This window comes from Morone saxatilis, unplaced genomic scaffold, assembly GCF_004916995.1.
Source record: "Morone saxatilis isolate NCDOM2014 unplaced genomic scaffold, NCSU_SB_2.0 Contig16, whole genome shotgun sequence".
In the NCBI taxonomy this organism is placed as follows: Eukaryota; Metazoa; Chordata; class Actinopteri; family Moronidae; genus Morone; species Morone saxatilis.
The window spans coordinates 22,133,880-22,148,827 of NW_023339718.1; the positions used below are offsets into that span (position 1 = coordinate 22,133,880).

The 14,948-nt window shown below is 42.5% G+C and overlaps 1 protein-coding gene across 1 annotated transcript in view; it reads left to right on the forward strand.

Annotated features, from left to right (window-relative positions):
• Nucleotides 1–1,635: 1,635 nt before the first annotated feature.
• fbrsl1 (fibrosin-like 1) overlaps nt 1,636–14,948 on the forward strand; it is a gene marked incomplete in the record, with an annotated part of 266,368 nt that continues 253,055 nt past the window's right edge. Inside the window, 1 exon segment of the mRNA XM_035657907.1 lies at nt 1,636–2,098. Within this exon segment, the coding sequence (XP_035513800.1) occupies nt 1,796–2,098 (303 nt within the window).

Here is a 14,948-nt window from a genome sequence, read left to right on the forward strand (position 1 = left end):
ATTTAATCTAGTGCCGTGGTCCCCACACTTTTGCATGGGCTATTTAGGACCTCCCAAACCAATATAGTGTACACCACACAATCTCATGGTGCCATTGACAACACTTGAATAAGTGAATACACATAGAAGTGTAGGTGGAGTTATAATACAGCTGGGGCAGTGAAACCTATAATGGAAATAATTGTTACACAATACAGTGATTATATAATGCCATTGCCCTGATTTCTACTGATGGAAAGCAGATAAATTAAGCTGTGCCATTACTTTGCAGAGGACTCCCAGGAACTCCCAGAGGGACCCCTGGAAGTCCCCACACAGCAGATTGGGAAACACACCAACCCTGCTCCAGGGGTTTAAAATGGTTGGGCACAGGGCAAGGGTATGTATGTATGGCGACCCATATTTCAAATATTTACTGTACCTGACAATGAAATGTAACTTTCCAACATTGAGTTGTCTGCTGGTCAACTCAGAAGGTTGGGGGGGTGATGATGGTCAGAATGGAGGAGCTGTCAGAGACCTATGAGTGTGTGTGTGTGGGGGGGTGTGCATAGCCTGCATTTTCCTAACCCAGTGACAGCACAAACATCAGTCCCCGGGGATATGCATGATGTGCATCAGCCTCTGGCAGACTAAATAGTGCCGTTGCTGCAAAAAAGTGTGCCCAACAAAATTATCCTCCCCCCCCCCGCTCTTTTTTTTTTTTTTTTTTTTTACACCAGCTTCCTTCCTATGGTAATTTGTAAACCAGAGGTGGCGGAAATACGTCAGTTATGTGGGTTCTCTGAAGCTTGACTGTGTCTCTTAATTTCGGATGAAGGGAATGGGAGAGGAGGGGAGGGGGGGGGAGAGGAGATTTTAATCACTCCTGTCGCTTTAAGGACACTTATCAAAGCCTTCTTATGCGAATAGAAAATACCATGAGCCACTGAGCAGCCAAGTGACGGACTGGAGTGGATTTATGGGAAACTCAACATTATCTGAACTGGAATAGACCGCTTCATCGCCTCATGGAGTTTGATCACACACTGGATGGTTGTCTCACTCGGACGGTTGGATCATTTAGGAAATATTGCGCATAAGTAGCTCTCAGACTTGGGATCCTTTTGCCCCTGAAGCGCAGAGAGGAATATGGCTTAAAAACTCAAACGCTTTACGGGATTATTCACTCCTCCGACAGCCACGATCGATACGTAACGTTACTAGTTGGCCAGGCGTTTTTGTTTCGGACGGATAGTATCCTGAGCTCTTTATTTGACAGTCTTGGATCATGGATTGGGGTGGTGGAAAACAACAACGGGCAGCGACATGATTTCTCTGCGCTGTCTGCGGCATGCAGCGAGGTTCGGCTGTAACGCTGCTTGTTATTATTCTGATGCAACAAAAGTTACAAAGCGAGAGTGATGCGTGGATTTGAACTATTTCGCCGTTTTGCACCTGCTTTCACGGATACCGCGTCGACATAGTGCAGATTCGTGACAAAATAACGCGTGGATCCGCGTCTCTTTGCTCCCTCTCTACCGCCTGAGTGGGATACTTGAACATTTGCTTATCGTAATGGAGATTGGGAAGGTTTATACTCAAGGTCATTGTGTGTTATAAGGCTTTATTTGCGTTGTTATTCACACACACACACACAGCGCTATCTTCACGTTATAGCGCAGCCTACGATCCTCAGTCCGGTGTGTGTTATTTGTTATTACGCGGTGCAGCGAGCGTTCAGCCGAGCACCGACTGTGGAGTTTTATATTTATATTTCTGTTGTTTTTGACACTGCGAAGCGTACACTAACAACATGGATGGGAAACTGAAGCAGGGTCGGAGATGCCGAGCCAAGCGGGATAGGGTGCGGAGGTTGCGGGAGACAGGAAGCAGAGACGCCCGCAGCCCCGACCCCAACTCCTCCTGCTCCGACAGGGAGGGACACAGTCCGGGGAGGGACGCCGCCTCCCTGCCCGGTAAAAAGGCGCCGCACCCCGCAGCCGCCGCCAGAGCTCCACGTCCCCCCCGGCGGAAGAGACGGGAGTCCAGCTCGCAGGAGGAGGATATCATTGATGGATTTGCTATCACCAGTTTCATCAGCCTGGACCGTCTGGAGGTAAGGAGGAACCGGATCGTTACCTGTGTGTATATGTGCTGCATTCTTCATCAGTGGAGTGGCGCCCAAAGTGGAGGTCCTTGAGGCCCCCCTCACTCACCAGCAGCGTGAGGACTAGTCTAATTTGTCTCTAATTTACTTGAGATGATGCCAATTAGACTGGATGAGGATGGCTCTTCTGATCATCTGATGCTGGATCAGATATTCTCAGAGGTTCAGACCCCCCCCCCAATAATTCTTATCACACAGCTGTTGACAGCTGTGGAGTTCAACACTAAATCATAAACAGCACAATTGTTCTCTTATTGGGGTCCCTGCCTGGTTCATGGAGCTGAATGTGTGTCTGTTTGTAGTCCATGACATGAAAGTGTGTGACAGCCAGTTTGCAGAATACTACAAGTTCAAGGCTTTGTGAATGAGATGTTAATCATTGGCAGCATATGGAGTGTTGTAGGAAAACAAACAGGTACTGCTGTGTCAGTAATGTCTCGGGATTGTTTTATATTCGGATGCTCTATGAGTTGTCAGTGCACTCTTGACATTTGGCTCTTTGATAAACTGCCTATTGCACCATTCATCTGTCACGAGCTGATACACCATGTGCTGGTTACTCTGTTTCTGTCATTACTGTGTGTTATTTCTGATGTCAGATGGATGATTTTAGGAAGAAAGGATGTTCTCTTGTGACATCCCCTTATCTCTTTTATCTCATTACGTTCCAAATGACAAATAAAACATCGCTCCCTGAGGGACGTGATGCTGACTGACAAGGCCTGTTTGTTTTTTCTCTCTCCCATGGCTCATTCTGGGAATGGCAGCACTACTGTAGTTAAAATATAAATCACTAGCTTTGATAAACATAGGTAACAATCTGTATATTTTAGGATGATGACTTCATTTGAAAGCTCATGGATCATACCACAGGCCACCTCCTTTCAATGACATCCTCCCATGTAGGCTTAGTGGTATTAATCAGTCATGATTGACTCTTCCCTCCTACATAGTGCTTAGTCAGTGTAATGGTTGAATGCCGATTCGCAGCAAAATAAGTCCATGAAATATAAAACAGTTGTCCATCCTCATACATTGAATGGAAGACTCTCTCACTTGGAGCTGATCATCAATTCACCACCTGCTATCTGCAAACAGCTTTAACCTGTCCAGGTCATCAGTGGTTATATTGCTATTCCATTTATCTGAGCCCTTCTTGGTGCTTAGAATGGGTGTGAAAGCAGAAGGGAAAAAAAAAAGGAAGGGTGTTGTGAAACATGTGGTCATGCACCCTAACCACGAAGAACTGTTATATTAATTCAAGAAGTATAACACACGACACACAACGACAAAAACTACATAGCTTCTACAGATTAAACAATATCACACCTCATAAAATCCTACAATGATACCATACAATAGGAGGTTACACAGCAGTACCTCCCCAAGATGTTATCAAATGTGGATGAAATGTGTGTGTCTGCGCCCATTGTTGTTGATTTGTATGTGTGCAGCGCGCTCTGAGGTTTTGTGTGTGAGTATTTCTGCCCTTTTGTGCTGCGTGGCTGCCACTTCTGACAGCTGCTGACTGTGAAAGACTTTGAGGATGTCACAGCAGCAAAGTGCTTCTCACTGGCATCTTCTGGCAGCATGCTGGTGTATCCTCTGCTGTCAGCGCAGTGCCCTGCCCTATTGACTTCTAGGAAAGATCTTGTGTGTGGGTTTGATGCAGTGAGAGGTCCTTTTAGTTCACAAGTTTCACATTTGTCCTTGCTACTGTCCTGTTCGTTGTTGCAGGATGAGCAGGTTGCATTTCTAAGGGGGTTTCTCTATCGATGCTTTGTCATGATAAAAGTGCTGCCTCTTGGGTTTGATGGGGAATGATGGTAAACAGTTATCAAATTTTTGTTTTACACATTCCAGAGCAGTAATATTATTCATACTAAAGTGCTAAATCCATGTTGAATGAACACAGAGGAAACAATGCGCTCTACATAAGAGCTTATTTTTCAAGGCTAAGCAAATGAGGCACGATACAGCTCTATGTGAAATGATACTCACATGCTAGCTACTTGTTGGTAATTTGTCTGATTTGCATGCAAATGGACTGAGCTTATTAAATGATGTTGGTGGATCTGTTACAATTACATGATGGGAATGTGCACAGATTTTTTTTTTTGTGTGCTTTGCCTCTTGATTTTTCCTGCATGTGGAAAATGAAATCAGCACGTTCACTTCTACACATTCCATATACTGTTTAGTGTAGGTGACAACAACACTCCCATTTGTTTCCAGTTAATAAGTTGCATCACAGTGAATAAAATGCAGTCTTTTGAAATGTGTACCCACTGGAAAATCTCTTAAAATCAGTCATGACTCACGCTCTCACCTACTTACTGTATGCTTGAGTGGAGCTCATGACCTACGCCACCTGTGCTAATTGCTCATCAATTATGAGGAGGACACAGCAGCATTTGGCCAGGGAATAGCTCTGACCTATTGCATCATGCTCCAATAAGATCGGCTGAGGGTGTGTGTGGTCCTCCTGACCTCTTTGAACTGACTGATGGCCAGCATTGTAGTGTTTATGTCAGGCCTTACAGGCAGGCTACTGTCTCATTAGCATTCTGCCAACACCAATATCCCATCCTCCCTGGGTTCAATGAGCCCACATGGCCAACATACCAATATTTACTCTATCTTGTTTCTTTTAATCTCTATCTAAGCCCTTTGCCGTTCGCTAGAGCACTTCAGGAAGAACATGTTTCATAAAAAAACCCTGTCACCTTTGGGTTACAGTCACTGTCTTTTGATTGTCCTATTTTAGTCTGTAACTTGTGCACAGCTGCTACTGTCTGTTTGCAAGAGCCCGTGGTTATGGGTTTCTCCCAGAGCACTTTGACTCTAAACTCAATCGCTTGGTTGGTGTTGTTGATATTCCAGCTCCGCGCTGATAGGATCAAGCTCCCCTGATGAAGGCTTAGGCTGTACGGTGGTCTCGCCCGCTCCCGTAACCCGTTTCACTACAGCCGAAAGCAATTTGTAGCCGTGGCTGCATTTGATTATGGCGTGTTTATTTGCTTTGAATCTCCTACCAGTTTTCCATAGGAAAGCAGCTTACTTACCTGTGCAAATCGACTGTACAAACACAGCCTTACTGTTTTGTCACGGGCACCTTATTGTGATTAGAGAATGTTAGGGATGATTCAGTGATGATTCAAAGAGTGTAGCACAGTCAATCTGCTATTGTAGGCTTTTGAAAGGAGAAAAGGAAAAACTTGTATGTCCAGTTTGGGTGGTTTTCATATTTCTTTCTTGGAATGGTTTCTACTTCTCTTCTTCCTCTAGAGATACCTCTTAAAAATCTTTCGAATAAATATTAGAACGATTAATATCAAAGAATTTCTTAAATGCCGCAATGTCAACCTCCTGGAGAAAGGAGGTTTTCACCTGACAGCAGCCCTATAAAACAATTACCCGCTGCGGCTTAAACCCTCTAGAAGTCTCCCTGTGGGTATCGAACAAGTGAGCAGATAATAAAATGACACAATTATCCATCTGTCACACTATTAATAAGATGTTTGATTTGCTCCATTTGCTCTGTGAGTGACGTCGGAGTGGCAAATCCCCTCTCGTTAATCCACAATCCTTCTGTTCATCTGCTTTAACATGAATTTACAGATTTGTTTGGGTTTTTCGTTCCGCAGCGTGAGTTTCTAAATTCATTCTAATGGGGATTTAGGTTTAGTTGATTTAGCGATATTACAACAGTGTCGAGGGGCAGGGAGAGGAAAGGCCAGGCATTCGAACAAAAATGGGTTCCATTTATAGAAGCTTTTGATGAGATCCAGCGTCTGTCTCTTTATTCATCCAGGGAAGTTTTGCTAAACATGCTTGTTCTTTTTCTTCATGCCCCTGCTTGCACACTTTCACTAATCATCCTGTGCTGTTGGCCGATGAGCAGCTCCACCAAAGCAATATGGGAAAATTAAGTCCCTTGCCGTAGGGGAGCTTGACAGCAGTTGTTAGGAAAGCTGCTGCTTCACTTTCTCCATCCATATTTTCTATAACATCAAGTGCTCTGATGAAGGCCTCAAACTGAGAACCAGTATTCTATTTTTTCTTACTCCTAAAATAACCACACTTGCAGCTCTACAGCTCAAGTTCCACCACATTCATTACTGGGCATCTCATTGTTAGCACTCAGATAGCACTGTGTGTTCCTTATTAGCAGTCTTTAGTACAGCTGACACTCAGGAGGACTCCTCTGTCAGAACCTTACTTGCCAAAGACAATTAATGAACACCCTGGTAGCACCTAGTATGCAGGGCTGTATTGACACCCTCTGTGCTTGAACTTAAGTCGATGCTTTCTTGAGATTAAGAGGTTAGAGAAGATTTTAGGTAGTTTGACATCCCATCTTTCCCATCTTTTCTTTGTGGTCAGCTGTATGCTTCTGCTCTATAAGTGCAGGCTCTGATTGCCAGTTGGGTAACACAGTGTAAAGTGATACTGACACCCGATGCCACAGCAGTCGTTGCTGTAGTAAGACGTCTTGCTTCCATGGTGAGGCAGCAGATTTGTTGCAGGGGTTGCAGCAATCTTGCTTCGTGTTTTGTCTTTCCCCCGACGGTGATAGCGCTGTGCATCATATGCCAGCACTGACAAACAACTCCAGCTTTAATTAACAAGGCAGCCCCCCCGAGGCTCCGCTGCTCATTGGCTGACGCATCCCACGGAGAGAGCTTTCTTAATGCCAGTGGGATGTCCCCCGGCCCCGGCTCTCTGAAACTGTCACACACTGTAGGCGACAGCATGGCTGATAAATGCATGGGCACATTCACAAGCCTTCTCTGTCTCGCACACACAAACACACAGGATTGAACCTCCACTGTGCATCTGTCCGAGCCATCAACCAGTGACCTAAATATATCCACCAAAGGAAGGTTCTAGTGTGTTGTGGAAGTGTGTTCATGTGGATCTGGACACATGGCAATCACTTTATCTTCCTCTGTGACTGAACGACACTTGTACACAGGTATGGAGGATTTATGTGACACAAAATATAAGACAACCAAAGAAAATGCTTTCGGTTTACATTTCCAACAGGTCAAACACTAAAAAGGATTTGGAGACCAGAGATTCTGTATGTAGGATGTTAAGGGCTACAACAAACAATTATTTTCATTACTCATTAATCTGCTGATTATTTTCTATATTCAATGATTGATTGTTTTGTTTGTAAGATGTGACACATCACAGTTTCCTAGAGACCAGGTTATTGGTTTGTTATAAATGGTTTGTTTTGTTTGACCAACAGCAGTTTGGCATTTCTGCTTAAAAATAACTAACCATTAGTTAATTTTCTATCTATTGATTTAATTAAACTAATAGTATGAGCTCTAAGGATGCTAATATATAAATGGAATATATCCCAATGTGTAAAGGCACTAGGGGTGGGTATCATGACATTTTTAGATGCTAGTGCTGTTACAACTGGACGTTTTGATGGAATATCTAAACACAAGCAGCAGTACAAGAACTTCATGGTATTAAAATTCACACCACAAGTGAACCCAGAAAGCCTGCAAAAAGAGCATGTTTTTGATCCCAGCTTTTGGTAATTGACAGTTTTCAAAGTCTGTGGTACAGACATTTTAGTTAGTACCAAAATGTATTAAGTTTTATGACCGGTCTTAGTAGGCACCAGGCAGAAAAGAGATCCATGTTTATCAGTGTTTCCTTCATTTCTGAGGCTTTTAACCAGCAGTGCTGATATGTTTTGGGGAAGGTAGTGGGATAGATGCATGCTGGCCCTGAAGGGTCCTTTTTGAAGAGCTGTCAGTTGTCTATTTTGAGGTATCACTCCGCAGTCTGAATGTACCCGCACTATAAAACCCTCAGAAAGAAAGCCTCTTTGATTTCAGGTACCATGACTCGTGAGGAATTGCTGAAAAGTGCAGACAGAACAACATAGCTGACACATATTAAGTGGCATATAAAAGCACGTGGGTAGCTTGTTGTAGGCATATATATCCATTTCCTGCTTGTCGTCCCGAGTTGTCTTCCATCTTCCTGTCTCTGTGTTTTCATTGCAGTGAATGACAGGATGTAATTATGCTGTGATTAAGATGCTGTCTCCGAGCCTGCGATGGATTAGGAGCTGCACTGTTAGAAGGTTCCCCGGTAATTATCCACTGCTGATTTGTCCCCCCTCCTTGCCTTTCATAACCCCTCTCCGGTTCCTCGACTGCTTGATTAATGCATGTTATTAAACAATGTTAACAAAAGACATTTCATTTGAGCAGTTTGAGAAAAAGAAATTATTTGGAGATAACTTCATAGTAATCATATTTGTCATTCAGCTGAGGTATTTTCCAGCCCTGTGATTTTGGTTAATATATAATGGTGTACTTGGCCGCAGAAGCTCTGTATGAATGACTAGCAGGCGAGTGCTGTGAAGGATTTACAATAAAAATAATGAAACCTAAATAGAGAGGGCACTCTTTAAGTGGCTCATTAAGTAATGGCTGTTTTCCTTTTCAGCCGTGTCCTTCGCTGACAGAGAGCTCTGAAAGCCTGGCTTGCTTCAACCTTCACATCAATTGAATCCCTTTTCAACATTTTGTTTGCATGAGAGGATAGGTCATGTTTTCCAGTCTTGCAGACTCATTCAACACAAAGGTCTGTTGACTGGTCTTACTGAGTTGTATGCAGGAAAGTTATAACGCTGAGCTTAACAATGCTTTCCTGCAAACCAAGGTGAACATTTTACATCAAGCGGTTTGTTTGGCCATGTTACTTTTTAAAAAGTCTTTGTAGCTGCTTGTTCTTTTGTGTTACTAGCAATCAATTTATCAGGGGTTTGAGCCAGGGCTGTTGTGAAAATAGAAAAACATGAAATCTCCCGTCATTACAACCTTCCTGCGCTCACTTAAATTAAAGGCAAGATCAGTGCTGTTAGAAGGCTAAGTCAAACTACAAAACTTTACAGAGTAAACATGTATAGCAAGCCAGATTCTGTATACTTGAACAAGGGTGTTTTTAGGACATTTTTCACATTTTTTAAAAGATGGTTCGCTTTGAGGCTTAGCTGTTCTCAAAGACCAACAGACTATCGAGCGTTGGCCAAAAAACAATCATGCGTAAGCTGCCTGCGTACACTATTTCCCAGCCCTGTACACTGTATCTAGATAGCAGTCGAGCACTGACCAACAACTAATGCTAAACTAAATAGCATATGAAAATGGCAAATTAGCACACCACTTGTAATACCTATACATCTAAGACTACAACTATTTACTGCATTCAAGATTTGAGTTAAGGAAATACAATTTAGGGCCTTACACCCAGGGAGGTGTACAACACATCATGGTAATGCTGGCACAAATTTGAATTCATCCCAACACTGTGCAGATTACAAATCAGCCTCCGGTCCATGTGGTCATGTTTTCAAGGAGGGCCTCGTTTTTTAAAGGCATGACTCAGGCAGTCGTGACATTGTGCGGAGTCTTGCTGCATGTTTTCTTAATAGATCGCTCTTGGTGTGAAAGCAATTAGCGTTAACAGTTGTTGACATGCTCTTCTGTTACCGACACTCGCTACCAACACCAGCTCTGAGGGGAATAGTCTTTATAGGCCAAGTGATGCTGACAATAATTGCTCAGCACTCAGCTCCCCGTCTGAAATAAGATACAGTGATATGTTAGTCTGCAATTTATTACAGCTCATTGTTTGTTGGTATGTTGATTGTATTTGCAGCATTTAGCCTTTTCTATGTGTCTGTGTGTTTATGTGTGGGTGCAGGCAAAGCCAAGTAAGGACTGTTTCAGTTTTTTGTGTGATAGCTTTGGCAGCCATATAACAAACTGTGGCCAAGATAATAGAGCTTAGATAAGAGGGTGGTTATGCAATGTGGAATTTCTCTCTTTCCCATTGCCACTTCTCCATTCACTGCCTAGATGACATTTGCCTGACAACTCTGGACTCAGCTGCCACACTCAGTTTTCCTCAGTTGAAATGAAGCACCTTGTCGGCCATCCACACTTTGCTCGTGGAATCTGAATGGCTTTGTGTGGCAGGTAGAGGAGTTTGTCATTGCTGATAAAGTAATGACCTTTCACCCACAGTACATCACTGTTTCAGGCTGATTATGTATTATGTATTCTTGTTGTGTTTTCACGGGTGAAAGAGGCATTTGGGCTTATTCTTTTATCCTGACTCAATATCTCACACGTAAGTGTGATTAATATTAAATGATTATTAAATATTAATATTAAATGACAGATTTTTTTGAAGCAGTATCATCATAGTGCGTCCTTGTAGTGTGCAAAAATGCATTCCCAAGGATAAAACACCAGTAATAGAGTTGCATATTTGGAAGGGCCAAAAGAGGTAAAAGTCCTTTCATTTTTCCCACAGATATTGTTAGGTGACTCACAGTTGGAGCACGTTTACGACTTGGATGTGCATGAAACTCTCCTGGTTGAATCATCATTGCAGGTTAACAACTTTTTTAGAAAATACCTGGTTCTTTTCTCTTTTTTACATAAAAAGACAAGGGTAGAAGTTAACTACAACTCTCAAAATGGTAAAAAAAAAAAAACATCTGATGACAGCTCAAAATTGTGATACATGCTGCGCTAATGGCGGGGGAAAGCTTAGTATTATGTTGGTGAGAAATACAATCTGCGGCTTGGATTCTGGGCACAGTTTTTGATGAATTCAGTAACTATGGCCCTGCGTTTTGTTATCAACTGCAACCATTAAGTGTTGTGTGTGGTCTGATGGTCATAACATATACTTGATTGTAACATTATCTGAGACTGTCCCAAGTTATATTGAGGATATTATTAAAATAAATAATTGGACTGCAAATACAGAAAAGGATCCGCCTACTTTGCAACTCTCTAAACCTACATGTGACTGCCAGGATGAAGATAACCACTCAGTTTGGCTGACTCACTCTTTGAAATGCATTTTTGCACAGGAGGACTGTAGATTTTGCCTCCCGTCTCTTGAATCACTTCATGACTTACATGGAAAGAAGGGAATGATTATAGCCAGCCATAAATGTGAGTATTATATTAAGCCTATTGTTATAATATCCTTATTATTTTTTTATTGTAGAATTAGAAGCAGAATGTCTTGTGGTCTACATGCTGTTGTAGAGGCTTTTTGAACATAACGAGATTAAATTATAGGGGAAACACAAAACCTTTCTGGATACTTTATTATTTTCAATTTTTACTTAATATGAATATAGATGTACAATAAGAACTTCCATAAACAAGAGTATCTGAATTCAGGTCCTCATATTGGTCAAACCTTTGGTCAAGGAGCAGATTTCAGTCTAACTCCAGTTGGTATGCTTCTGTATATCATCAGTTTTTAACAGGCTCAACCTGTTGCCAACTCACAGCACTCCTCACATTATGAATCCTCCGAACAGCTATGAATGTCAATGTTGCAGCTGTGTGCTCAGCAGAGGGAAGAGGGAGAATGTGTTTGAAATATAATGGGATATATAATAAGGCATATGTAACATTGCCATTGCAGTAAAGCCTGCAAGGGCAAGACAAGCTCCGTCACCCACAGTGAGATCTGGCTGACAGATCTGCCAAGGAAAAGTGTTGTCAGAGATTTTCTCCTCTACTCTGTCCCCGTCATTCGCTTTACTCCGACTGCTTGCCTCTTTCCTTATATTGTACAGACAGCACGTACATCCACTGATGACTTCTTCCATTTTTTCTTTTTAGTCCTCAGGTTGTTTACCCATAGATCAAAGGCAGTAAAATGCATTTGTGCCCCTCTTGCAAACAGGCCACACAGCTCATTTCAGAGAGGCCACTTTGTCAGTGCGTCTGAAACGAGGACAGGCACCTTAGAGCCAGGAGGGCTTTACCCAAGGCGTGGAATGAGATCAAAATTACACACACACACACACACACACACACAGACTCTCTAGGAGCCTCCACACAAGGCCAGTTGTTGAGTCAATAAAGAAAACAGGCAGCGTATGAGAGCGAGGGAACATAAACAGAACTCTGCCAAGCTACTGTTTGCATTCCACATCTCTAAGCCTCGTAGCATAGCATCTACTTTAGCCATGCGTAGTACAAATACCACGTTATTCATAGCCACGCTGATATTATGATTTGTAGGTATGGCCTGTAATTAAAACACGGATACAAGCCAGTCACTCTCAGTTTTATACAGTTTGTTTTACAATGGGGAAACTTTTGAACTAGAGTTATTCAACTGAGTATATTTTATGCAGGAATGAATATGGTTGTGTCAATAACAGAAGTAGTAGCAGTAGTAGTTCTAGTTCTGTTTCCCACTGTTCATTTTTGGGTAAACATGGAATACTATTTTTGGAATTCCAATATATTAAATATTTAAAAATATATGGTTTTTATCACATTAGCTTGACAGTCTATTTTGTTGTCACTTGGAAGAGCTGATTGTACACTGCAAATGTAATCATGTTAACAATGGCAAGAAATCTTTTTTTTAATACAGCTTGGGATTTTTATTGATGGAGGCACTTGAATGAAAATTGGTTGGAGTCTGTAGTAAATGACACATCATTTCTGTGCCACATTAAACTTATTTTTAGTTTTTTTGAATAAAGGAAGACTACACTTCATTTCCATTGTATAATTTCTCATTATTAAGCTGAAAAGAACTGGCTCAGCATGGCGTGTACATGCCAAGTCTGAGTTTCAACCAGGTTCAGAGCGAGGGCATTCTGTACTTGCCCCTAATGTCCAACCCTCATTAAAGGTCGATGTTTGGCACGTCCATCAGCTTACCAAATATCTGAGAGGATTGGCTTGAAAATCATCTTTGGTCTCTAAAGGATTTTTGTGGTCATTGTATGTTACTCATCAGCCCATAGATTCATGTCATCTGCAAACAAAATGTCAGACTTCCTCATTAGTGAAAACCACAACAATACCACACAAAACTGGCAGGCAAACTTCTAACTTCTTGAGTCAGTGATTTTAGTTAGTTTCCCATCTGCTGTTTAAAATATTCAGCCACTGAAAGCACATTTGTTTTGCTGGGTATCCTGTATAATCTGACAAGTTGAGTCATTATTATTAATGAACCTTTCAGCCTCAAAGGTGGTCCAAGAGTGCTCATTTTCTTGCATTTAGAATGATGCTGTTGTTCCTACTAACACTACATCTTAAATGCATGTAAACACCACACAGAGATGTTCTATGTACTAGAAATACTGACATGATTTTGATGTCATTTAGAGATGTTACACTAGAAGGTCAATTTGGAAGCCAGTTCCATTAAAAGGGCAGTTTGGAATGACATATTTACAACTGATTTCCACATTTTACAGCAATCTTTCACCAGGCTTCTTGTGCCTGGACACCCGCGCAAAGCATGCTGGCGTTATTGCTTTGCAAGCTGATACTCCCTTGCCTTCAGTAAGTTCACTGTACTTACATATCCAATCTCAATTTAAGTAATCCCCAACTAAGAAATCATCCTTCCTCCTTACCATACCCCCAGCGATCCCTGCTGACTTACCGTGGCAGCAGCATGTATCTTGTGGTGACCGAAGCAAGAGCCGCACATTCCGCCAAGAATCTTTAAACTAGAGTTACGAACATGACAGCAAGCACTCCCATTAGTGACTAAACCCTACACAGATGTGATTCCGCAGAGAGAAACAATAGTGCTGGTGACACGTACGTGAACAGACGGGATCACTTGGCCTGAAGCCATGTATCCAGTACCATTATAATGCTTATCACACTGTGACCGCTCATCAGAAGTAAGACAGTGTCAATATACGCCACCCTTATACGCGCGAAAACAAACCGCCCCAACCCCAAAAAACCATGTTTGTAAATTGTTCTCTTACTCTCTATCAGATCAAAAAACATTGTTCTTCAGAAAACTATTCTCGAGGCTGTACTGTAGACGTTTTCTAATACTTATGACAACTTCTAATCAACCGCATCGTTGCAATTACAGGCTTGAAATGCACCAACTGTCCCATGTTAGACCAGCCCATTCCCGGTTTAAGCACACCCCCACATCTGGTTTTCAGAGCTATGGTCCACAAATAGCAATTTAAGTTGGTGCTGAACCGATACAGTTAACTGGGACCAGCTCAGCGCTCTCGTCTAGGCTGAGCACGCTTATGCTGATTCTTCACAGCCAAACCAATAAAGCCAACCGTCTGCCAATTTAGAGAAGCTGCCCTACTGTCCCGCCTCCATAAGATTGGGAATGGTTCATATCCAATTCCTCGTACATACGTTTCTACATGATTTCCTCATCAGCTAAGATTCATGCAGTGGCGTCTTGTCAGTCGTGCTTGTGTGGGATGAGGCGAGGCATCTAGATTTATTGGAAAGTTAGCATGAAAGATAAGTTCGTTTGCAAGAATTAAGGAAATGTCTATTCAGATATGGCGTCACCACAAATAACTCTGCATACGCCACTCAACCAACATGAACCACCACCACTCTGCTGAACATCTGAATGATTCACCATTCCTGAACAATTTTCCACTTCTCCAGCGACCCTCAGCAGCAGCAGTCAGCCCCCAGGACAACCCCGCTATGCTCCCTATCTGTAGCTATGCGGGACCCGATGCGGGAGCAGCATCCAACTCCGCTTCCCCCCCAAACAGAGCAAGCATGAGTATCCAAACACCTCTCGCAGACACTTTGTTACTGCCAGCCCGTTAACTGGGACACTTTGTCGGCGAATCGCGAATCACCTTCCCTTTCCCTTCAGCTGCCTTCGCCCAAGGCTCGCTAATCAGTTCTCCAATGTGCCATCTGGTGGCTGGAAGGCCGAGTTTGAGCGGTGGTTGTTACTT